The 25,299-nt window shown below is 37.2% G+C and overlaps 1 protein-coding gene across 1 annotated transcript in view; it reads left to right on the top strand.

Moving 5' to 3' along the window:
• Plce1 (phospholipase C epsilon 1) overlaps positions 1 to 25,299 on the top strand; it is a 376,383-nt gene that overhangs the window by 15,046 nt on the left and 336,038 nt on the right. The window contains 1 exon segment of the mRNA XM_087184946.1: positions 18,984 to 20,538. Coding sequence (XP_087041072.1) covers positions 19,342 to 20,538 — 1,197 coding nt within the window. The 5' untranslated portion in view covers positions 18,984 to 19,341.

A 25,299-nucleotide genomic window follows, 5' to 3' on the forward strand; every position in this document is an offset into this window, starting at 1 on the left:
CTTCATGGTGATTCTGCAAGTCCAGGTGATGGGTGTAAAGGATGTGAACTGGGATGAGGTCAGTGGCAACAGAAGGGATTTAACAAAATCCTTTAGAAAAATCACCAGAAGATGAAAATTAACTGAATATTTGGCAGTGGGAATGTGGATAAAGTGAGCTACAGGTTTCTGAGAAGTTTCCTTTCTGGGTTCCTGCGAAAAAAGGTGCCAGTTAATAGGAAGAAGGAAGACAGGTGGAAGAGATGAATGGGAGGGAGGAGGAAGCACAGGAGTCTGGCTTTGAGCATGGTGTGTTGGCTGTACCAACAGGAACTTGGAAAGTCAGGACTGTAGTGCAAGGGAGAGGCTATGTCTGGAAAGAGGCATTTGGCAGTCATCCATTGAGGTGATAGTTGAAGCTGTGGGTGGGAAGGGATGGGATGGCTAAGGAGTGGCCACTGCTATTTGGAATCATTAGCATTGTTGGCTCTAAGTTGAGATAAGCAGGATAAACAAACCCTTGCCCGAGAGGGAACTAGTCCTGCTGCCTTTCTAGTGCTGTTTATTAACTTGTTAAAGTTCTACAGGATGAAGAATATATAATAATTTCAGGTTTTAAAACATTATTTATTTTAACCAAACAAGCAGTAGATGGATAAATTCTTACTTATAAAGAATATAAACACTGTAGATAGAATAAAAGCCCCATGATAATCCCCATCCTATTCTATTCTTTTTCAAGAGTAGCCACTGTTACTTAGTTTGGTGGCTATTCTTATAAACTTCTTTTATGTATTTATTTTTTTTGCACACACATGCACATAAAATATACTTTTGTTTTTGTGTGTTGTTTTGTTTTACATAAATTAGCTCATATGTTTTCAGTTTATTTTTATTTAAAAAATATAACAATATGCTCTGGAAGTCTTTCTAGGAACATTTATCTAGATTTAAGACATAAAAACAATAAAACCTGTTTTTCTAGGTATGAATATACCATGTTTTATTTACTGATGGAATGTACCCTAATTCCAACTTTTGCGTCTGTTCATCCTACAGCTATTCATTCTGAGGAGACTACTGAGCAGGCACTGGGATACCTTGATATATGGTAAACCAGGAGTTCATAAGCTATATGGGGCAAAAAGCATATAGCAAGTAAGGAGGCAGAAAATGTACTTCTTGATGTTGCTGACCTGGCTTAAGGAGACATTGTGGGATGCAGAAGTAGGTGAGAGGCTGAGCCATTTGCCTGGGTTTTGCACATAGATAGATGATTGAAGTGGACCCAGTTTATTGCCCCTTTGTGCCCTAGACTTATCAGCCACCAAGGTCAAATACTAATATGTCAGTTGACCTCTTATGACAGGGAATTTCTGTGTCAGGCTCTACAACTTGCTGTGCTCAACCTTGACAGGATTTTCTCAGTGCCATTATGCTACAGGAGATGGAGGTTGTGGGTTGGTGGGAGGGGAATGGGAAATGCTAATGAGATGAGGTCTTCTACATCTATCCCCATATCCATGCTAAAGCTGGCAGGATTGATTAGGTGAGGGCTGGGTTGGGTTTGAGAACATTTTTATTTCCATATATATTATCCAAATGAATACATAGCCCCCGAAAAAATATTCTCATGTGAAAAGCTAGAATATAATTTGCTTTTTTTCTTGAATACATGGGACTAAGGAGCTCCATTGTAAGGACAACTGGGAAAAAGAGTGAAGGGGACCCTTTTCTGCCCTTGCTTTACCTCGACTTGATGACATGCTCTCTGGGTCTTTGTTTCCTTTTCTGGTTTTCCTGCCTTTCCTGTTCTGAATCATACTACATCTTGTGAGCAAATTGGGGGATATAATTCTTTTATGAGAATTTTTTTCAGAGAAGGTTCCACTTGGGCTAACCCAGGGGAGTCCAGCTGGTTCTCTTCCCTCCTGGGCTATTCCTGGCTGTTGAGGATGCTGAACAGTCCAGGCTGAAACTACTTGGTGCACAGCCTCCCAGGCAATTTGAAATCACCAATGTAGCCTGTGTTCACCACATGGGAGACAGGTCTGGCTTGGAGTTTCTTCTCTTGGTATTTCTTTCCAGCTTCCTGGACTTAGCTCCTCCCATTTCAAGTCTACCCGCTTGCAGCCCAGTGAGATCTGTTTCCTCTGTTTCTTCTCTAGTTAAGCTAGATGTGCCCTCTGGGATCTTGGACCAAAGAATGGGTTTATTGCCCACATGCCCTCTGCCTAGAGTATTTGAAACAGTCTGCAAGAGAGTGGTCAACGCCCACTTCTCCAGGTGCATCTCCTAGTCCTGCCCTGCCTTCTTTCTCCTCCTTGCTCTCAAATACCCCAGCAAGAAATTCCCAATGCTTTCAATGCTTGGAGCTGCCTAAACACCATGTGAGGTCTTTCGTTCTTATGCCCTACCCTGAACTGTCACTCTTCTTCATCCTGCTTTCTTCTACATTTTAAATTCAGTTTAGGATTGAGAACTAACAAAGAGACTATATCAAATTAATAAGCTTCTGAACAGTAAAGGAGACAACCAATAGAGTGAAGAGACACACTACAGAATGGGAGAAACATTGCCAGATACTCCTCAGACAGAGAACTAATATCTGGAAGATATGAGGAACTTAAAAATTCAACCCCCCCCCCACCAAATAAAAGACCCAATTAAAAAATGGGAAACTCAGATGAATAGATACTTCTCAGAAGAAGTACCAATGGCCAATGTGTACATGGAAAAATATTCAACATTTCTGGCCATTAGAGAAATTCAAATTAAAACAACACAGATTCTGTCTTACTCCAGAAAGAATGGCTGTCATCAAGGAATCAAATAATTACAAATGTTGGCAAGGCTGCATGGAAGAAGGACCCTTCTATATTGCTAGTGTGAATGTAAACTAGTACAACCACTATGGAAATCAGTATGAAAATTCCTCAAAAAACTAAAAGTATAAATTTTAATTCAATCCAGCTAGTCTTCTCCTAGATATCTTCCTGAAAGTGTTAAAGATGTCATTTCTCAATGATACATGCATAGCCATGTTTATAGAGCCCAACTCATAATACCTAAATCTTGGAATTGGCCTATATGACCATTAACAGATGAATGGATAAAGAAAATATGGTATTTATATAGAATAGAGAACTACTCTGCCATAAAGAAGGATAAATTCAAGTCATTTGTAGGACAATGGATACACCCTGAGACCATAATGGTAAGTGAAATAAATCAAACACACACACGCAAAACAAAACAAAAAGAAGCTGGGCATGATAGTGCATGCCCATAATTCCAATACTTGGGAGGCTGAGGCAGGAGGACTGCTGTGAGTTTGAGGCCAGCTTGGGCTACATAGTGAGTTCAAGGCCAGCCTGAACTATATAACAAGACCTTGTCTCAAACAAACAAACAAACAACCACACACACACACACACAAGCAAAAATATTCCATAGTTTCTCTCTCATATGAGAAACCAAAAATACAAATAATTTTTTTCTATTAAATTCTTTTATTGGTACATTGTAGGTATACAACACAATTACATTTCTCATTGGGAATTGTACCTTTACATAATGCATCTTGGTTCTTATTTTTTCCCCATTCTTAGCCTTCCCTTCACCCCCTTCACCCATCCCTATTTACAAAGACTTTATTTCCATTTTTTCCATTTCTCAGCATTTTTCCTTTCCCTTCTTTCCTTTCCCCTGCCCCTCCCACTACCCCTACCCCTTTGGACCTTTTCTTCCTATTTTGCATTGTCGATTATTCATTCTAATCATTGGTACATTTTAGGTATACAATATAATGACATTCATCATTGGAAATTTGCACCTTTACATGGTCTCTCTTGGTTCTTACTTTTCACCCTTGCCCAGCCGTCCCTTCAACCCCTCCATTCCTCCCTATTTACAAAGATTTTGTTCCTACAAAATATAAATAATTTAAAGAGAAAAAAGGTAGATAATAGAAAGTAAGGAGATCTTTTGCAAATGGGAAAGGAATCTAGAAATGGAAGAAGGGGAGAGGAAGAAGAGGGGAATAAAAAGAATTAAGATACACATATTAACTGCACAATGAATATAATCACTCTGTGTACCAACTCTGTATGATGAATATAATCACTATGTACTGCAAACATGTACTAATAAAAATATAAAAAATAATTCATGTGTCAATCAGTCTAGAAAGCCTTCTATTAATTAATCCAAGTCCAGATTTGTAGCATTGAGTTGGAATTTTCTGTTTAGTGCCTGTCTCCTCTACTCCCCTGACAGTCTCAGTCATCTTTCTCTCCCTGGGGCTCAGCCCAGGTCAAAAATATACTGGGGGCCAAATTAATGCTTATTAAACTCAGCTAACTGTGGGACAGGGAGCACTTTTGTGATCCTACCCATGTATGCCCTTCTGCCAGATCCCTGACTTGGTAAGCACTGTCTTCTTATTTGAGTTCCATGGTGAGAAAATTCTGAGAGGTCTCACCTTGTAATAATTTTATAGTGCTCTATTGAGCTGGTCTGCAGGGTGGAATACCATTATCTTTAGATTTCAGTAACTGCCTAGGAGGAGTGGAGAAATGAGGGGAGGTTGCACCGCTGTGCTAAAGTCACAATAAGAGGCCTCTGAGGCACCAGGATGTGCAAAGGGCCCTTCCCCCAAGTAATTGACCCCACCACATATGTGGCCTCTTTCCTTTTATGAAGTACCTTGGCATACCTGGTCTTATTTGACCTTTCCTACATATCACTTTATGAGGTAGAAAAGACCCATTATGCACAATGAAACAAATGAGGCTGATTCATTTATTTATTCTACAAATATTTATTGAGTTCCCACTATATATAAGGTGAGGATTTAAAATAAAGCAGAGAACAAAACCAGCACATTCCTAGCTATCAGGAAGTTCTGGTTCTATTCAGTGTACAAATAAAAGTATAATTTCCAGCAGTGCTATATGCTAGGAAGCCAACCAGTTGGGGTAATATTAGAGAGAGTCATGGGTAGGTGGGAAGGAGGGGCTGCTTTAGAGGCAGAACCTTCCTGAGGAGATGACATTTGAACTGAAATCAGAAAGGTGAGACATAACAGGCCAGGTGATGCCTGAGAGTCATTGAAGGTCTCTGGATGCAGCTGCAATCAGAGTCCTGAAGAGGGCTCTTTCCTTGGCATTGTTTAGGCTCTTCCCTCTTTACCATATTTATAGACACCCGTGCGTTATGTTAGGGACAAGACACTGATTTATTTAACTGTGGGCAGGCAGGGGATAAAGTGCATCACAATGCCTTGGGGACAGTCATAGACCTTGTCCCCTCTCTTGTGGGCACACCTAAGGGCCAAGTTGGCTTTACCTTTTGCCTTACAGCAGTTCCTATCTCAAGGGATCCCTTAGGATTAAGTTTTACCTGTTTTCAGGTCAGTAGGAGGTGGTGTCAGAGAACCTTCCCCAAGGCAGCTAGTCCTGCCATTTAGAAACTCATGGTAAAATATATATTATATAAAATTTAACATCTTAACCACATTAAAGTGTCATTTTAAGGACATGTACATTGTGTAGCTGCCACAGCCATCTCTTTTTCATTATCCTAAACTAAAAGTTTGTGCTCTTAAACAATAGTTGCTGCCATTTTTTTAAACCCCAAAGGAATCATAGTTAATGAGAAAGCAAGTGCCATTTTGCAAAAGGCTCTTCCCCTGATTCTCCCTGTGCTCAGAGAGGTGTCTCAGTATAGTCTGAAGACCACTGGAAATAGGCTCACTTAATGTGTGGGTGATGGTAATGAGCAAGTGCCTGTTACATATCCTACATCCCCTGCTGGTTCAGGACCTTTTGGCTTCTGCCCAGACAAGTGTATTCTTACCAAGTGCCTCTCAGAATTCTGCTGCTGATGTAAATCTGAGGATCACTGGTCTTAGCCTCATGGGAAGAACTGCTGAGGAGGACTTCTCCAGGTAATGAAGTCTTAACTCACAGAAAAAGAGGAAGTAACTCAGAAAAGGACTGCTGGGGAAGGCAGTTTCCTGGATTTGAACTTTGACTTCAGCTTCACCAGTGGCTAACTGTATGACTCTAATTTGCTTATTCTCTCTAAACTTCAGTTTACTTATCTCCAAATTAGAAATTGTAATACTGATAGGTGTCTGTGAAGATTGAATAAGATTATACACATGAAGTACTCAGCAAGGTACCTTGGAGGGAGTAAGACACAGGTCTGACATAGTATAAAGGTGAGGGGGCAATGCCAGAGACTGCCCTGAACATGGAGTTACATTTTCTCAAAGAGTTGATGGGTGGAATGAATCAAAACTTACTGTTTCATAAGCATCTTCAGCTGTTATCTCATTTTAGGAAAGCAATTGAGTCAGAAAAAAATAGGCCTACAATTTAGTGGGTAGAATGCTTTTCTTAAAACATCTTTTTAACAATAGATTCAGTGGAGAAGTTCCTGAGAGGACTAGTTAAGTAATTAGTAGTGTTTCATATATTGCTCAGATGTAAGAAATAATAAAATGAGGCTCTGGTGCCTGTCGTGGATATTTACCATGACCCACTTGGGAATAAGGGCAGTCAGGATAGTCTAAGAATGTTCTGGATGTTTGGATCTGCAGTAGTTTGAGAGTGAAGCCCATAGACAATGCCGAGAAGTAGGAAAGAAGGTGGAGGGGCCTGGGAGTGATGAATGGGACCCAGTAGTTTTTGTAGGCCAGGCTCAGGAATCCACCTCAAATGAAGTGGGTGTCGGAATGATGGATGAGAGAGGTTAGTGTTGATCAGATCACCTCAATGCTGCTCCATTTTGGGGTAGTTAAATGTGAAATATCAACCAAACCTAGAAAATATCCCTTTGATAAATATCAGTTAGATCCATTAGAGTAGTTTTCTGGAACATTTATACTCATTGCCTGCACACGGTCTGGCATATAGTAAGTGTTTAAAAATACCTGCCAGCTGGGTGCAGTGGTACATATATGCATTACTTGGGAAGGAGAGAGAAGAGGAGAGGAGGAAAAGAAGAGAGGAAGAGAGGAAGGCTCCCAAAACTTGTAGGAGTGACTGATCCTTTGGAAGGAAGATTGAGCAATCTGGAAGCTTTTATATCCTCAGAAATGAAGCAATGTTTACAAACACAAAAAACAGGTGAAATTATGCATGATGTTAGGGGGCAGGCCGATGTAATTTGCCACGATCTCTTTCTTTTAAAATAACATTTAGAACTTTGAGAAAGACATTGCTGATGTTTATATAGATTTCATTATGTCCTGAAGTTATTCTTTTAGATACTATAATATTGTCTCTTGGTATTAATGTTATTATGTTGCCTAAAGAAGCAAGATAAAAATGTACGGTATAATTCCAATTCCATAAAAGATACATCTTTATGGGGAAAAATTGAAGCTATAACAAAATTAGGATTACTGATGGTGTCTTTCCATTTACCTATCAGCTTTTTGTTCACATCCTCTACAGAAAGTATGTTTTACTTTTATAATATGAACATGATACAACACTCTGCCAAAGTTTCCCTTGTTTTTCTGTTTTACTCCTGACACCCATATAGTCACAACTGACATTTGAATCAATGAAATATGATACCAAAAATGAGCTACACTTACCATACTGCTGCACTTACAGGTGTAGTCCCTCTTTTGTCATGAGACACAGTTGATTTGCTGAGGAGCCTGTGACATTCAAGTCCTGGGATTTGCCAGTTGGTCCCTTCTACCCATGTGCACAGCCTTCTGTCTCCCTGGGCATCCCCACCCTTACTGCTGTCAGAGGAAGGACCTGCAGACTGGTGTAACAGGCCAGAGCAGTCAGCCGGTTTCAGACTGTGGACTCTGCAAATGCTCTGTATGTTTTACTTTTTTACTTGGAGTTATACCATCTTGAAAAATAGTGAAAGGGCCAAGGTGTTGGCCTGTAGATTTAAAGTTTCAAAACCAAAACAAAATAAAGCTACAAACCCATTTGCTTCATTTTTTATTTTTCATTCACGGAAGAAGTGTGAATATTACTTCTCCCTTTTGGATCATGACTTCTAGTGGGAAATCAGAGGCACAGCTAGAATGAACTTTGAGTTTTAACGAAGTGTTCTATTTGCATTTTAAACTACCCAAAACAAGTTGTTAGAATGACATCGACTGTTTGAGTCAGCTGTTGCCCTGGGTGTCCACCCAGAATTTGAGATTATTGGTGGGCATCCACAAGGATCTGGAATGATTTTTTAAAGCCTGTTAAATAGAGGCCCTTTGAAGGCTTCAATTGGTGCTGGTGTTAAATATAAGGGATTATAAAGAACAAAATGGCTAGAAATGGCCATCTGATACATTAAGTATGTGGTTTAGAATGCTTCCCATCTGCTAGGGCTTTGTGGGGAAGCTTCTATGAGACTGGAGAGCAATTTAATCTGGAAAATGTTTTATTTGGTATGATCATGAAATGTAGGCAAGATATCAGATGTGGGGGACCCACATAGGAGGCCACAGGAGGCACAACCATGAAGAAAAGAGTTTGCAGAAGCTGAGTTATATCTTTTGATTAAATCCGGATCATTTTACTGAGAAACTGTAATGTGAGAATAGGTTAGGGGAGTAGAGTGGTTTTATGGTGTTTATCTCATCCAGGATGAGTTTTCAACACATGTATTTTTAATTCTTTGGAAAACACATATTAATTGAGAAATGACTTGTAAAATACTGGTTTGAAAAAACATTTAGCAAATGAGGGTGTTGATGTTTGCCTATCAATTAATTAAAAATTGTTTTTAACATGAGCTGTAGTTGCCTCCACTAAATGGTTACAATTGGATCTGAACCCAGATGGATTCTGCTGTCCTGCTGCTGTGATCATTTGAGATTTTCATATTACATATTACAATATGTCATATTACACAGCTGAGTTGGTTGTTTACTGTTAAAAGTTGTGCTGCTGAGGGAACAAGTAGATGGAAATGCATTCTGTGATGCACTTGAGATGCTAATATGGGCTGGGATAATCATCGAATACTTCCAGTATTTCTCAGAAAATACCTCTGTAGTGTTTTGTAGTCTTGATTTCATCCTCCCTACCCTCTCAGCCCCACCAACCACTAATCTGATTTTATCTCCATAGCCTAATTTTGCTTGTTTTAGCCTTATAGAGCTTTATTGCTATGTCTTATAGAGCTTTATGCTATGATGGAAATGTTGTATATAACTGGACTCCTTAATACACTTACTACTAGCTGCATGGAACTCTTGAATACTTGAAAATGTGACTAGGGCAACTGAGGAACTGAATTTTTAAAATTTTACTTAATTTTAATTAAATTTAAATAGCTACATATGGCTAGCAGCTACTTGCATAGAGCCTGTCTAGAACTACAAATAAAGGGAATCCTCATTGTCTGGTTTCTTTCATGCAATGTAATGTTTTTGAGATTAATCCATATGTGTTACCTAATCAGGAGATTAACCCTCTTATTGCCGAGTAGCACTCTGTTTTATAACTATGTCACAAGTTATTTATATTCATCTGTTGATAGATGTTTGGATTGTTTCCAGTTGGGTCTATTGTGAATAAAGTTGCTATAAACATTTGGGTACAAGTTTGTTTGTGGATGTGTCCTTTTATTTTTCCTCTAAAGAAAAGTTTTTGGATGATATGGTAAGAACTCATTCTAAGAAATTGCCATACTGTTTTCCAAAGTGGCTGTACCACCTTATATTCCCAACAGCAATGTTGCTTTTGGTCCGCCTCCTCACCAACTTTTGTAGGACAGTCATTGTCATTTTTGCTAGTTTAGTGGGTGTAAAGTCCTATCTCATTGTGATTTTAATTCATATTTCCCTGATAACTAATCATTTTGAACATCTTTTCCTGTCTTTCTGGGCAAGTTGCATTTCTTCTTTTGTAAAGTATTTATCCAAATCTTTGCCCATTAAAAAAAAAGTGGTTGTTTGTCTGAATTGAAGTTCTTTATATATTCTAGGTGCAAATCCTTGGTTAGATATTTGTATTACAAATATTTTCTACCGTACCATGGTTTGGCTTTTGAAGAGCAGATGTTTTTAATTGTGATGAAGTTCAGTTTGCCATAATTCATCTGTGGTTTGTGTTTTTTTGTTTGGTCTAAGAAATTTCTTTTTACTTCACTACTGTGAAGATTTTCTGCAGTGTTTTCTTTTAGAAGTTTTATAATTTTAGTTTTTACATGTAGGCCTATGATCCATTTTAACTTTTGGGTAATGCTATGAGGTAGTGATTTAGGGTCAATTTTTCCCTACACAGAAATTCTGTTGATCCATCCTAATTTGCTTATAAGGCCATTCACATAAATTATTTTGTGTGAAGGTATCTGTTCAATTATTTTCCCCCTTAAAAATTTGCTTATAATTTATCATTTAGTTATAATAGTTTCTTTAAAATATATTTATTCCAAATACAAGAACTTTTTCAAGTCTGTGTATATGTATTGTAAATATGTTCTCCCAATCTGTGGCTTATCTTTTTATTTCTTAGTGATATTTTTTGAAGAACAGCAGTTTTAAATTTTGATTAAGTCTCATCATTTTTTTCTTATATGGTTGGTGCTCTGGTGTCTTAAGAAACTTTTTTGTACCCTAAAATCATGAAGATTTTTTGTGTTCTTCTAGAAGTTTTATACTTTGTGTTTGGGTCTGTAATCCATTGTGAATTAATTTTTGTGTATCATGTGATATAGGGGTTGATTTTTATTAACAGTTTTATTAACAGTTATTGACTATTCTTTCCCTATGGAATTTCCTTTGCACTTTTGTTGAAAAACTGATTTGCTATATATGTGTAGGTCTATTTCAAGACTATTCTGTACCATTGATGTAAATTTCTATGCTTATGCCATTATGATGCTGTCAAGATTACTATAACTTTGCAATAGTCTTGAAATTCAGTTAATTCTTCCTTGTCCAACATCATTTACATTTTCCATCAATTTGCAAGGTTGTTTCAATACTTGAAAAGTAGTCAGTATAGTTCACCATATTAACCTACTAAAAAAGGATAATGATATGATTATCTTAATAAATATAGGAAAAGTATTTACTACTTATTAATAATAAAAAATTTCAGCAAACTAATGCAAGGAAACATATTCTGTTTCATAAAGGACATTTATAGTACACTTACAGCTAGCATATTAAATAGTGGTACATTGACCACTTTTCCCCTAGGATTAAGGACAAGGTAAAGATATGTGCTCTTAATACTTAGCATAATAATTGAAGATGCAGCGAAATAAGGCAAGAAAAAGAAATAAAAGATATACCCTGGAAAGAAAGAAGTGAAACTTGAGGATGACATGTTTGTAGAAAATTCTAAGTCACCTAAAAATGATTGAATTTGAGCAGAGGGTATAGCTCAGTGGCAGTGTGTGTGCCTAGCTTGAGTGATGCCATGGGTTTGACCCTCAGTACCACAAATAAAGAAAAAGAAAGAAAAAATTTCCATTTACAGTGTTATTACAGGAACAAATTTAACAAATGATATGTAAGACCCATATACAAATAAATATAAAACATTGCTTAAAGAAGATATGTGTGTGTATTTATGTATCTGTGTATGTGCATGTATATACATATATATTTTTTCTCTTTCTGTATGTATACACATGTAAGCCTGTGTAGATAAAGAACTGGAAAGGGAGTGAGCAGAGAGCACAGTGATACTAAATCTTATCTATGGGTCAGAAGACTATGTTGTTAAGATGCTATTTCTTTGCAAATTGATATATTGATTCAAGCTAATCCCATCAGACTCTTGTGGATGTTTTTTGTTTGATTGTTTTCCAAAAATTGATGTTCTTGATGGTCAAGGTAAATGGTTTGAATTTATTATATTAAATAATGTTGCAGTCACCTGACCTTCTAAACTCTATGGAATATAATTAATTGGTGCTTAATAAATAATTTACAGTTGCCTGATAAATTTGGTTTTTTTATTGTTGCTAAGCTCTATTTCCTTCTAACACCTACAGTAAAAAAGACAATATGCTTATATTTAATATTTTTCTAACCTAAATATTCTTTGTGATACATAGAATTCCATTTGGCTTAGGAGAGCAAAATTGGAAACATCCTAGGAATTAATGAGTATAATTTTCCCACCGAAGCAGGAATTTTCCATAGATCTCCCCTGTTATCTCTTGTCTAAACCATTCAGGTACTCAGCATTATCTATAAGATGGGGATGATAATAACACCCACCTTTATCAATTAGAGATTTGGGTATAAGTGACAGAAAACCTAAAATAGTGGTGGCTTAACCAAGACAGAATTTTATTTTTTCCTCTCTTATCATCCAGGAAACAAGTACAGAGGCTTCTATCTTTTTTCTTTGCTACACAAGACATTCTCATGGTCACCTAATTTTCTAAGATTACTATTCCAATTCTAGCCATCATGCCTTTGAAGGGCACAGCCTCTTCCTCCAAGGACACTTCCCAGATGTTGCAAAACACTTCTGCTTATACAGTATGTCATTAGCTGTAATTCAGTTATATGGCCAAATCTAGCTGTGTAGGAGGCTAATAAAGGGGTAGCCGTATACTTGGCTAAAACTCACATTCTGTTCCTGAGAAAAATGTGAACAGATTTTGGAGGACCATTCTACTGATATTGTAAAGATTAAATGAGACAATATATGCAATGTGGTTCAAGCCTGCCTGATAAATGGTACATGCTCAATAAGCATTAACCATTGTTTGGATAATAAACCTTGACAGTCAACCATTCAGTCTATTAATTTGTTCAACATATATTGAGCACCCTTGATTCTAAATAATGTACCTCTGTTTAAATCCTTCTATCAATAGTTAAATGAAGCCCATTATTCAAGAAAGCTCAACCTTTGTTAAACAACTTTTTAAAAAATTTTATTGGTACATTTTAGGTATACAATATAATGACATTCATCACTGGAAATTGGTTCTTATTTTTTCCCCTTTCCCCTGCCCTCCCTTCAACCCCTCCATCTGTCCCTGTTTACAAAGACTTTGTTTCCATTTTTTCATTTTCTCATATTAATTTCATTCCCTTCTTTCTTTTCCCCTACCCCTCCCACTTCCCCTTCCCCTACCCCTCCCACTTCCCCTTCCCCTTTGCCCCTTTTCTTCCTATTTCACATTATCTATTATACCTTTTAGTCCTTATTTACACATTCAGTTTCTCACACCAGAGAAACTGTGGTATTTACACATGTGTGTCCTATTTATTTCACTTAAGAGTATGGCCTCAATGTGCATCCATTTAGCTATAAATGTCTCTAATTTATCATTTTTTATGGCTGAATAGTACTCCATGTTAAACAGCTTTGAAAGGGTATTCTTTCTTATATTAGGCCAAAGTTTTCCTCCGTAATAACTCATGTCTTAGCCCTTGTCCTACCTTTTGAAACAATATGAAATGAGCTTGTTTCCTCATCTCAATTCTTCAACTAGATGAAGACAGATGTCAAGCCTCCCACTTCATTTTCTTGCCCTAAACAGGCATTTTATCATCTCATTTTTAAAATCTAGCACATAGATTGGCAAACTTCTTCTGTAAACGGCTAGATGGTAAATAATTTTGTCTTTGTGGGGCATATGGTCTCTTTCATAGCTTCTCAGCTGTACCACTGTAATACAGAGTCAGGCATAGATATAACATAAATGAATAGATGTGGCTAGGTTCCAGTAGAATTTTATTTACAAAAACAGGTAGCAGGTCAGGTGTGGACCTTAAGCTATAGTTTGCCAGATCATGAAGACCCATCAAAACCATTATTCTTGGATGATAGCCCCAAAACTTACTGTATATCACTCTTGGTTCTTCTTATACCGTTCATTTATTGCTCTTGTTTTACTGTGTTCTTTAGGATTTTCTGCAACTTTTACGTCTTGACAACTCTACTTTCTGGTCATTCATTTCTCTAGTCATACTATATCCCTAATAAATCTTGGCCTGGATATGCTTCTTGACAGCCCCCCCCCCCCACTTTTGCCATATCCTTAGCCCACATATACTTTGACTTCTCCCAGGCTGACCCTCACTTTATTCTCCTCCACAGACTTGCCCACACACAAAAGAATCCTCCTTTACATCCTTTTTCTCAGACATATTAGATTATGGTCTCTAATGCTTCAGTCTTTCTTTAGCCAACAGTTTAACAAACATTGTAACTCTAATCCTAACCTAGTAATCACTATAACTCTAATCCAAACTAAGCCAATGGCTGCCTTTTTTTTTTTTTTTTTTTTTTGTGGTACCAGAGATTGAACTCAGGACCTTGCACTTGCAAGGCAGGCACCGTGTCACTGAGCTAAATCCTTGCCTACAATGGCTTCTTTTAAAGACAACCCAGATCTGCCTAAGAGGGAGTAGGTAGAAAAACAACATGCATTGAGGCCAGCTATTCTTTTTTTTTTTTGGTACTGGGAATTGAACTTGGGTCCTTGCGGTTACGCAGCAGGTGGCAAAATCACTGAGCTAAATCCCCGGCCTGAGGCCAGCTGTTCTTGACATATAAAATATGTATGTTTCATTTCAATATTATAGATATGGAAAGTACAATTCAAGGATGATAATTTAACCATTTCATAATCATGCACCTGAGATTCAAGGCATTGATTCCAGCTATAGAACTGAAATTAAAATCAAGCAAACCTGGTAAAGGGAGTGTGTGTGTCTGGCAAAAGTAAATTCAACACCGTATTTCTGATACAACAGGCCTGCAGAACCTTGGTTATTCTGTCCCATCTGGACATTTGCAAGGCATAGCATAACAAACACTTACCCTGAATTGGTACTTAAAGCATTTATTTCACAACCTTATGTAGTATGTGATTTTATTTCTATTTTACAGGACAGGAAATCAAATCCTAAAGTGGTTAAATTTGGTGCCAGTCCCAGACCCTAAGTCTGGCAGTTTCTCTTTATGACAGTTCACAGTGCTCTTCCCTGGAAAGTATACCCCACCTCTTCATCATGCAAACTCTTTTGTTTGTCTGTAATAACATCTTAGCCATCATCTTCTCTAGGAAACCCACTCTGGAAAATACTACCACCTTGTCCATACCATCTGATTGGAGCGTTCTTCCTCTCTGTTAATGCATATCACAACCCTGTTTGCATGGTACCTTCACTGGTGATTTATTAGTTTGTGAAGAAATGAAGGGCAAAATCTCTGCCTCATTCAACTTTGTACCCAGTAAATATTAGTTGAATAAAGAAATGGTCTGAGATGAAGCCAAGTCCAGTGCTCTTGGGAGTCAGATCCCTTGATGTTGTTCATTCCTGAATACAGCTGGAGGCAAAACAGAGATCACTGGTTCAATAGACTCTATAGAATCCTCGGGCTTCCATAGACAAGCTCAAATAAAGAATAGGCTGCACCCAGCATCCATGGAACTTTTTATGCATCAGAAACTCAAACCCATGGGGTTTCAGACTAGCTAGAAGAGAAAGCAGCATAATCTATGACTAAGAGAGGAGCTTCTGGATTGCCTCTTTGTTTTGAATCATGACTCCATCATTTTCCCACCAGTTGTCTTAGTCTTTCTATGCCTTATTTTTAATCTTTCACTTGAGAATAACAGCTTACCTGTATTAATTATCATTATGTAACAATTACTCCCCAAAATATGGCTCAAAATAATAAATATTATTTCACATTTTCTGTGATGAGGAATTTGAGAGGGGGCTTAAATAGCTGAGAGTTTCTAATGAGGTTGCAATTGAGACGTCAGCTGCAGCTACAATCATCTGAAGCCTTAATTGAGGCTAAGAGGGCACATTCCAAGATGGCACACTCATGCTGTCATTGACAGGAGTCCTTAGTACTTGCCACAGAGATTTCTTCTTTCTTTTTTCTTTTTCTTTTTCGGTACCGGGGATCGAACTTGGGACCTTGCACTTGCGAGGCAGGTGCTGGAACCACCGAGCTAAATCCCCAGCCCAAGACTTCTCCTTTCAATGTGGCAGCTAATTGCCCTCAGAGCAAGGAGGAAGCAAGAGCAAGGAGAAAGTCCCAATGACTTTTATAACCTATTCTTTGAAGTCTATACTGTTATTTCTACTGCATTCTATATTAGAAGTCACTAGATTAGTCACCTTTTTATTGCTGGGACAAATTACCCAACATATACAACTTATAGGAGAAAAGCTTCATTTTAGCTTCAGAAGTTTCAGTCCATGGTTGGCTGCTTCCCAGGCCGATGCATCATGGGAGAAGGGTGTCTTGGAGGAAAGATGCTCACTTCCTGCCAGCCAGAAAGTAGAGAAAGCAAGGAAGCACCAGAAATGAAGGGGCTTAGGACAAGATAAACCTTTCAAATGCACACCTTCAGTGACCTACTTCATTAACCTAGGCCCCTTCTCCTGACAGCCCATTCAACTTGTGAATACAACAATGTATTAATCCATTGATGATTTAGTTTCCTCATGATCCAGTCACCTCTCTAAGCCCCACCTGTGAACATTGCTGCATTGAGGATCAAGCCTATAGTACATGGGTCTTTGGGGACATTTCATATTTAAGCCATAAAAATCACTGAACTCAACCCACATTCAAGGAAAAGGGAATTAGGCTCCACATTTTGAAAAGAGGAGTACCTAAGTTTGTATGGACATATTTAAAAGCCATCACTTTATCTTGTAAGGTTGAATGATAATGACATGAGAGAGTAATTGCAATGTACTTAGAACAGGACCTACAGAGCACCAAAAATGCCCCCCCCTTACTTGAATTACTTATCTTATAGGTGAGAAAGGACAAATCGGCTTTCAATATGAAGGCTTTGGCCTGAACAATCCCTTTTAAAAAACAGAGCAAAGCTATTGAGTCCAAGTTAATATCATCAGTTATTAAAGTTATTTATGTCATTCTTTACATGAAAAGTTGTTTATGATATAATTTGAATTTTAAATAACAGATACAGAACAATATGTAGGATACAAAGTGGTACATATCTCTGTGTATTGATTCATAGAGTATTCTGCAAAGACGGTCCTCAAAGTACTAATATTTATCTCTCGCTGGTGGGATTTGTATTGTTTTAACAACTTTTTCTCCTTTTCTTTTTTTACATTGTTTGAATTTTCAACTCTAAGTATGTATCTATAAAAATAAAAGAGGCATTTTCCAAGAAAAACAAAAAGAAAAGTTTAAGGCAACCATGAAAGATAGAAAGGATTAAGATGCTGAGCTAGGACATTGCTGTTCTGTGTGGGCTGATTTATTTCCTGTGAAGAATGTGATTGGCAGGGTGACCTATGATCCTTCAGAGTAGTTTTGAACACTTGCATATATTGGGAGCGTGTGAGAAACTATGTTGTTCCTGAGGGGATATGTCTGTAGGAGAAGGGACAATGGTAGCTTTTTGGAAAAGAGGATACGCATATACCAGGAGAAATGGAACATCTGCATGGCAAAGAACAAAGGCAAGCCAAAGCTGGTTTTGACAACAGAGCATGGCTGCTGAGTTGCCTTGGGAGGAAGAGCTATATTTAGAAAGGAATGGTCTACTCCTGGTGTGGACATGCTGATCTCATAGTATGTCCTTTATAATTTCACTTCCTACACTAGATGGAAATTTGTTTCATCTCTTTCTCTAATAATAGTTGCAAGCAGGTGCTGGATGCCCAGCATGTAGCATAGTACCTAACATAGGGATGAAGTTCAGTAATGTGTCTGGAGAATAAGGATAGACTAACTTATATTTTAAATAATATGTTTCAGAAATCAAAATTTTTATGTCTGTTGATATTCAACTGCACAATTTCTTATTCAAATAACAAATTTTAAATTTTTATATTTGAGGGGAAAATGTAATACTGCCTTCAGATGTTTTTAAGATATTTAAATCTACCATTACTTTCTTGTCTCCTTTGTTCTTTATTCACTTTTTCTTCTTTTTCTGGCTTGTTAAATTGAATTTTTTGTGCTTTTAATTTTTTGATCTTATTACCTATGTCTTCTTTAAAAGTGGTTCGTTTAGGGTTTACAGTATACATTTTTAACTTAACACAATCTACCTTTAAGTAATCATTTTAACATCATGTAAAAAATAAACTTATGAGTATATAGTTCCATTTCTTGTCTCTTGACCTTTGTGCTGTTTGGTTATACATTTTACACATTTTATACAATTTATATCTGTTAGAAATCCCACAATATATTATAGTTATTATAATTATTTTAAATGATCAATTATCTTAAACCGTAACTATATTATTGAGGTAAGAAAAATTATATTCACTCACATCTTTAATATTTTTGAGCCCTTTATTTCTTTACACACAGGTTTCTGTCATTTTTCTTCTGCTTAAAGGACTTCCATTATCATTTCTTGTAGTGTAGGCCAGCTAATGATGAATTTTCTCATTGTGGTATGTTGGAAAAGTTACTTCATTATCAGAAGACATTTTTGCTCTCTGTAGAATTTTAAGTTTTAATATTTTTTCTTTTAATACTTTAAAGATTTGCTCCACTTGCCTCTGGCTTGCATTGTTTCTGATGAAAAGTCTGCTGCCATTCTTATTTTTTCTGCTCTTTACTTAGTATGTCTTATTTGTCTAGCTTCCTTGGCCTGTCTGAAGTTTTAACTTTCTCTCTTCTACTCAGGTTATACCTGAGTCCACTTTACTGCCCCGTGGCCTGGAAACTCTCTAAACAGTAAATTAGACATTTGTAAGACTTGCTTCATTTGTTTTCTTTCAGAGATCATTATTCTGTGTTGCTTTTTCAATGTTTGAAAACCATTTTTTCAAACCATTGATTTTTAGTTATTTAAGGTGAGAGAATAAATTTGGTTCTTGTTACTTCTTTTTGGCTAGAAGCAGAAGTTCTGAAATGTAGAAACAAAACAAAAAACTTAAAACATTAAACTAATTTTTGATTGCAAAACTCTTTTCTCAAAATTGACCTATAGTTTTGTATATTAGCTTACAAGTATAAGCTCATTTTAAAAAATATGTTTAATGCCAGTGTTTAACATTATCCCTTTTCTTACAGGAAACAGGAAAAATTCAAGCTGGATTTTTAAATTATTGCAAGTTAATGATGGACCAGAAGTTGAAGAATGCATTTCTGAATAGAAGTCTTCAAAATTTTTCTTCAAATAACAGAGGAAATAAAATTGATCTACTATCTTAAAACTCCAATTTAGAATAAAATATTCATAATAGGAAATTATACTGGCAAAAATTCATGTGGTTCTTAATGTACCTGGATGAAGAGAACTGCCACTTCTTTTCTCAGAAGGACTTATATATGTCTGAGATTATTTTAACAATCAGTCATTTTATAGAAATCTTGACATGATCACCAAGGAGGACAAACAGCAGTAGCTGAAGGCTGTGTTTTGGTCAAGATGACTTCTGAAGAAATGGCAGCTTCTGTTCTCATCCCTGTGACTCAGAGAAAAGTGATGTCTGCCCAGTTGGCTGCAGATGAAAGTAGTGAAAAGGTCTCAGACATCAGTATTCCAAAAATGCATACTGTCAGGCAGAGTGGTCAGACTTCCAACACTATCTCACATTGGAATAAATTTAAAGAAGTATCTGTTGGAAGCGACCTGCCCAAGGTTCTCTCAATAACAAAGGAGAAAATAGTGAATGATGAGAACAGCAATGAAAAGTGCTATAAAACAAGCATACCAGAGTCTATAAAAAACCATAACATTAACTGCAACAACATATTTCAAAACCATCAGCATGGCTTTCCTCAGAGCCAGTTTTATGAAACATGCAACTCTGTCATGGAGGAAGACCTGTGTCTCAAAACTGGATTTCCTTCTCCACTGGAAAAAAAGGTGGTCTCTGGAATTCAACTGGAAATAGATGGACCTTCCATAGACCTTAGTCCTTTAGGAAGTCATTCTGGGATCATAGAAAATGACAGAGCACACCCTGACAGCAACATGGCAGTATTTCACTTTCATTATGATGTTGACAGAAGAATGTCAGACAGCTTTCATACCCTATCTGAAAACTTGATTTTGGATGATTGTGGAAACTGTGTACCACTTTCTGAGGGGGAGCAAAAGATAAATTATATGGCATATACTTGTAAACTGATGGAATTGGCAAAGAACTGTGATAATGGGAATGGGCAGCTGCAGTATGATTGTGGCATCTTGAATGACAAATACCTGTGCTGTGAAGGCTCTTGCCAGAAGGTCAACATGGTATGTTCAAGTGATCGCTTTTGCAAGGAAGATTTTACTGACAGTCTGCCTGCCAAGACCTTTCTGAGCCATTCTGAGGACTGCTCTGATAATTGTGAAGACGTAGAAGATGATTTTTTTAAAAGCAAAAAGGAGCGGTCCACTTTGTTAATTAGGAGATTTTGTAAAAATGACAGGGAAGTGAAGAAATCTGTGTATACTGGGACAAGAGCAATTGTGAGAACTCTGCCTTCTGGCCACATTGGGGTGATGGCTTGGAATTATGTTGATCAGAAGAGAAACGGTCTCTTACTGTCTTCTGAGAAAGTAATGGAACCTCTGTCAAGGCTGGACATAAGGCAGGGTGGGAGCCGATGTCTGTCAGTAGTCTGGTGGTATCCGGTAAGAGTTCAAGTTTCTTTTCATCATTTCTTTAAACTTGATCTTTTTAAAATCTAATTTTCCTTGTATTAATTCATAGAAAATATTAAGATCTGTCTAATTATGATTCTTATGGGAAGCATTTGTAGCTATTGCAAAATAGACACTCTGATTGATAGCTATCAAGATCGAGTCAGCTCTTCAACAATGTAAGTAACAGAAGAGGAATTTTGGAAATTTCCAATAGAAGAAAAATGGCTCCATCCCTTGGTTGTCTATGGAGCTAAGTACCTGAGTGCTCTTCTGCCATGTAGTTAATTGTTATTTTTAAGTTTCCAGACCTAAAAAACTTAAATCTGGTTGTCTGCATTGTCCAACCAATAGTGTTTGTCTCATCTCTCTTAAATGTTTTTGTGCCATGATGTGTCAAATGAAATGGAAACCATTAAAAAGGGTAAGTTATGTAAATGTGTTAATATTTATCAGATATAAGATTTTAAAATTATGATATAACAATTTAAATGCATCTTTATTAAGACAATAATAATACAGTATTTACTGATATTATAACTACCATAGTTTCAAAGCAGTGATGAATATAAATAGGAAATAGTTTGCTTGTAACTTTTTGAATTTTTGCAGTACAAGTCCCACATCCTGGGAAACCCCTTACTCCTGGGCAAATTGGGGCAGTTGTTTACCCTAAATATTAGTAATAATATTTTAGGGTAACTACCACAACTGTTGCATGATGTGGAAATATTTTTTATATTGCTTGGTGGCAAAAATCTCAATTACTGCTACTTCTACTGAGGTTTGTTGTCCATGTTCATAATTAAAGAAAATGTTAAATTTTCATTTGAGAATAATGAAAATATTCATTTTTAAATTCTTATCCAAATACCCAGGTCTTCTGAATTCTATCTGTAGTCTACCTTCTTTTTAGTTAAGAATTTTGCACTAGAAATACATTAGATCAGGCCACCTGCTCTTGACCTGATCCTCACATCTGAAGAGGATACTGTACCATTTACTCTCCTACTTGTTTCTTATCTTTGTTAAACACTTCTTCCTTCAGCCACTCTATATGGGACATTGTTTCTAGAACTCTCACATTCCAGTTCATCACAGTTCCTTTGAAGTCTGGCCCTAGAAATAAACAGTATAGAAAAACATCCCTTTTTGGAAATAGCTGGTACATTTTCATTTTTATCATCATCACGATCATCAATCATGTAATAAGCATTTAGCATGAGCTAGATGCTGGGCTAGTTTATGCACTCATTATCATACAGTCCACTCAACTACTGAATGCCATTGGTGTGATTGTTAACCTCATTTTATTACTAGGAAAACTGTCTCTGGAAAGTCATACAAGTTGTCCAAGGTCAGTTAGCTAGTAAATGACATAACTAGGATTGTAATCCAGGCAGTTTGCTTTTATGGAGTTTCTCAAATCCAGAAAGGAAAAAAATGAGAGTAAGCTTTTGAAGGAGCAGGGGGTCTTCTGTCCATATTAGCATCTGTTGATTCAGTTGCCCCACTTATTGATGCTTATGGTATCTCAGACTTGGGTATGTTAGATAGAGCGATTCTAACTCTGGTTACATGTTACAGTATCCAGGCCCCACCGAGACCCTTTGCATCACAATTGCTGGGGTCAGACACAGCTCAAATATTTTTTCATAGTTCCCTTAGTGATTTTTGAGAATCATTAGCTAAGAATTTAGACTGGGCTGAGCGTTATGTTTTGTTTTGTTTTGTTTTTGTTTTTGTTTTTGTTTTTGAGACAGAGTAGCTCAAGCTAGACTTGAACTCACTATGTCATCCAGGCTGGCCTGGAGCTACAGAGATCCTGCTGCAGCCTCCCAAGTGCTGGGATTATAGGTGTTTGGCACCACACCATTTGAGCCCAGCTTCATGACCAGGACATTTTGGGAATATTTGCTTTGCTCTAAAGTCCCTGATACTGCTTGGGCTGTCAGGAACAGCAGAGGGCCTGCCTGACAAGTGAAAGCCTGTAGGATTTTCTCTGTGCAGTTGACCACTCACCCCAGCCAGTATTCCAGGATCTGTTTCTGTGTCGCTTTACCCCATCCCACATGAAATCTGAGTCATAGGCAAGGAGTTCATCAAAGGCCTGCCTGTCCTCTGTGCTATGAGGATGTGCCAGCATCTCTCCATCACGAAACTGCTGCTGAGAGCAACATGTCACCCTGTGTAAAAGCACGGGACTTGCTAAAATCATGTACAGTTGAACATTAGTAGAACACCAGAAATTTAAGTGTAGCAAAGTGAATGGAAATAGGTTCTTCAAAACTTTTATCATAGTTTCCCAATGAGACTTGTGAGTTTCGTGTAAATTTCAGAATAACTGTGGCCTGCCTGTGCTTTCTTCCAGTTTACATGTATCTGTAGCCCTGTGGCTGTTATTTCTGAGCACATTCACTGGTCCCTCTCTCAAACCCATCCTTTTCCATTAGTCAGGCCCTTAGCTGGCTAATTTCCAGTGAAAAGAACTTAGGAGAAGGTGATGCAGACCGTCTTCTCCCTGCTTAGTCTTCAGAGGCTGAGATAGGTTGCCATACTTCTGTGAGAGGGATGGCAGGAACTTCTCTCTATTCCCACCAGATTCAGAGGGGCTATGGGCATTCTTATTAACCTTTAAAATGCAGCTGGGGGATGGGCTGGCTGTCCTTTCTTAGGGGAGAATTCTGAACAGGAGATGCCTTTCTGAATGTGTACACCACACACAGCAGAAATTCATTAGTATTAGTATAGGAATAGTATAGGAATTGGATGGTCTTTCTACATTGTGTTCTTCAGTTTGGAATCTGACAGAAATCCTTTTCAGCCGTTGCACAGGTGAATTATAACCACCTTCTCCCAGGTCCCATGAATTGCATTCTTCATGCAAAAGATGCATATCCCGATGATACACTCATGTTCTGTTTTCTGGTTATTTCACATGTATCCTACCTGGTTCCGCAGTTAGATTGTAAACTTAGTAAGGGTAAGTTCTGAGCCCTACATTTTTTGTCTTCATAAGTGTAATGCCAAGTATATAGAAAATAAGGGCAATATTATGGTTAGAAATAGTGTTTCTGGAATTAGTCTGAATTTAAATAGTGACTGACTCCACCACATACTGGCAGGTTGTTTAACCTCTTCTTGATTATCTTGTATGTAAACTGGGGATAATGGTGTTATTGTGGGCATTAAATGAGTACTATCCTCAGCACAGTGCCCGAAAGGAGTGAGCCCTACTATTCTCACCTGGTGGCTGTTTATTACCTGCTTTGTGAGGGAACTCATTTCTCCCTCCTTCTGCTCTTTGGTGGCATCTCACTCAAGGATGTTTACAGCAGAATGAATCTGAGTGTAGGTAGCTCTTCATATCTGCAGATTTTACAACCACAGATCCAACACATGCAGATTGAAAGTATTTTGGGGGAAAAATGTGTCTGTAAAGAACATGTACAGACTTTTTTTTCTTGTCATCATTCCCCAAACAATGCAGTCTAACAACTATTTACATAGCATTTAGATCATATCATAAATGATCTAGAAGTGATTTAAAGTGAAAAGGAGGATATGTGTGGGCTATTATGCACCATTTTACTTGCTATATCATTTATTAGCACTTGAATATCTGTAGATTTTGGGCTTCTAGAACCACTCCTCTATGCATACCAACAGATGACAATTTCTTAATCTATGATATGGTAGTTTGAACAGTTCTTCCCACATATTGAAAGAATGTGTTACTTGTCCAATTACTTCTTGGCCTCACATTTTAATTTTTTTCTTGGATACCTTGATCAGAATGGCCCAATTAATTTATATTTGCACAGCTGTATACAGAAGAATGGATTTGAATGGAAGACATTAATGAGGATTAATGCTTGTTGACTAACTATATTGGTATCCTCCTCTTGCTGGTAATAAATTAAAGCCTCACCCCATATCCAGTTACACTCACACTCCCTCTCTCCTGCTTTCAATTTTTTGGCTCAACAAGGGAGAATATTTTGGCAAGTGGCTAAAGTCTCCTGGTTAAGGACTGATTAGAGGTGTTTATCCTTTTTGAAAAATTTTCTCCCTGCTGAATTTTGGGGAGTTCAGATACCTATCCTGAAAGTTAAGTTTATGTTCCTGCTTTTTCTTGCCAGACTCTCTCATGTAACCTGAGTTCCATGTGTGCTGAGCTTGGAACTTGCAGAAAGCAGTGGGGATGACTAGGACTGAAATTCCTTTAGCTCTTATGTTTGTGCTTCATTTATTAAATTCACAAGAGAATTTACTACAGAAGAATAAGTATGCCAAAATAGAGAAAAAGAATTTCAAAATGAATAAAAAAGAATAAAAATGAAAAGAATAAATCAAAAAGTAAAGAAAAAGAAGAAAATTATATTTTAAAAAAATCAGACTAGAAAAACTGTAAAGAAGGAGGTCAAAACCAGCTTGTGTATTCTGCTGTCTTCCTTCTAAAATACATCTTTATTGTATATTCTTTACTGTTAAGTAGAAAATTAAACGAGGAAATTATAACTTTTTGAGTGTTGAACAATATCTTTTTGTTATATGTGTCCTTGATTCAAATGTTTGTCTCATTCAAATTGAAATGAACTAAATCTTAGGAGAGAGGTAATGCCCTGTTTTGTTAAAGGGACTCATTGATAATAAATTCATTTTCTAAATTGTAAATTTTATGAATGATCAAATATCCACGGAGTCCTCTTGTCCAGTGTATGTAAAAAGTGGCTGTTGAAATAACAACAT

This window comes from Heterocephalus glaber, unplaced genomic scaffold (genome assembly GCF_053883595.1).
Source record: "Heterocephalus glaber isolate CG9 unplaced genomic scaffold, H.glaber_assembly_v1.0 deba00001497, whole genome shotgun sequence".
Taxonomy (NCBI): domain Eukaryota; kingdom Metazoa; phylum Chordata; class Mammalia; order Rodentia; family Bathyergidae; genus Heterocephalus; species Heterocephalus glaber.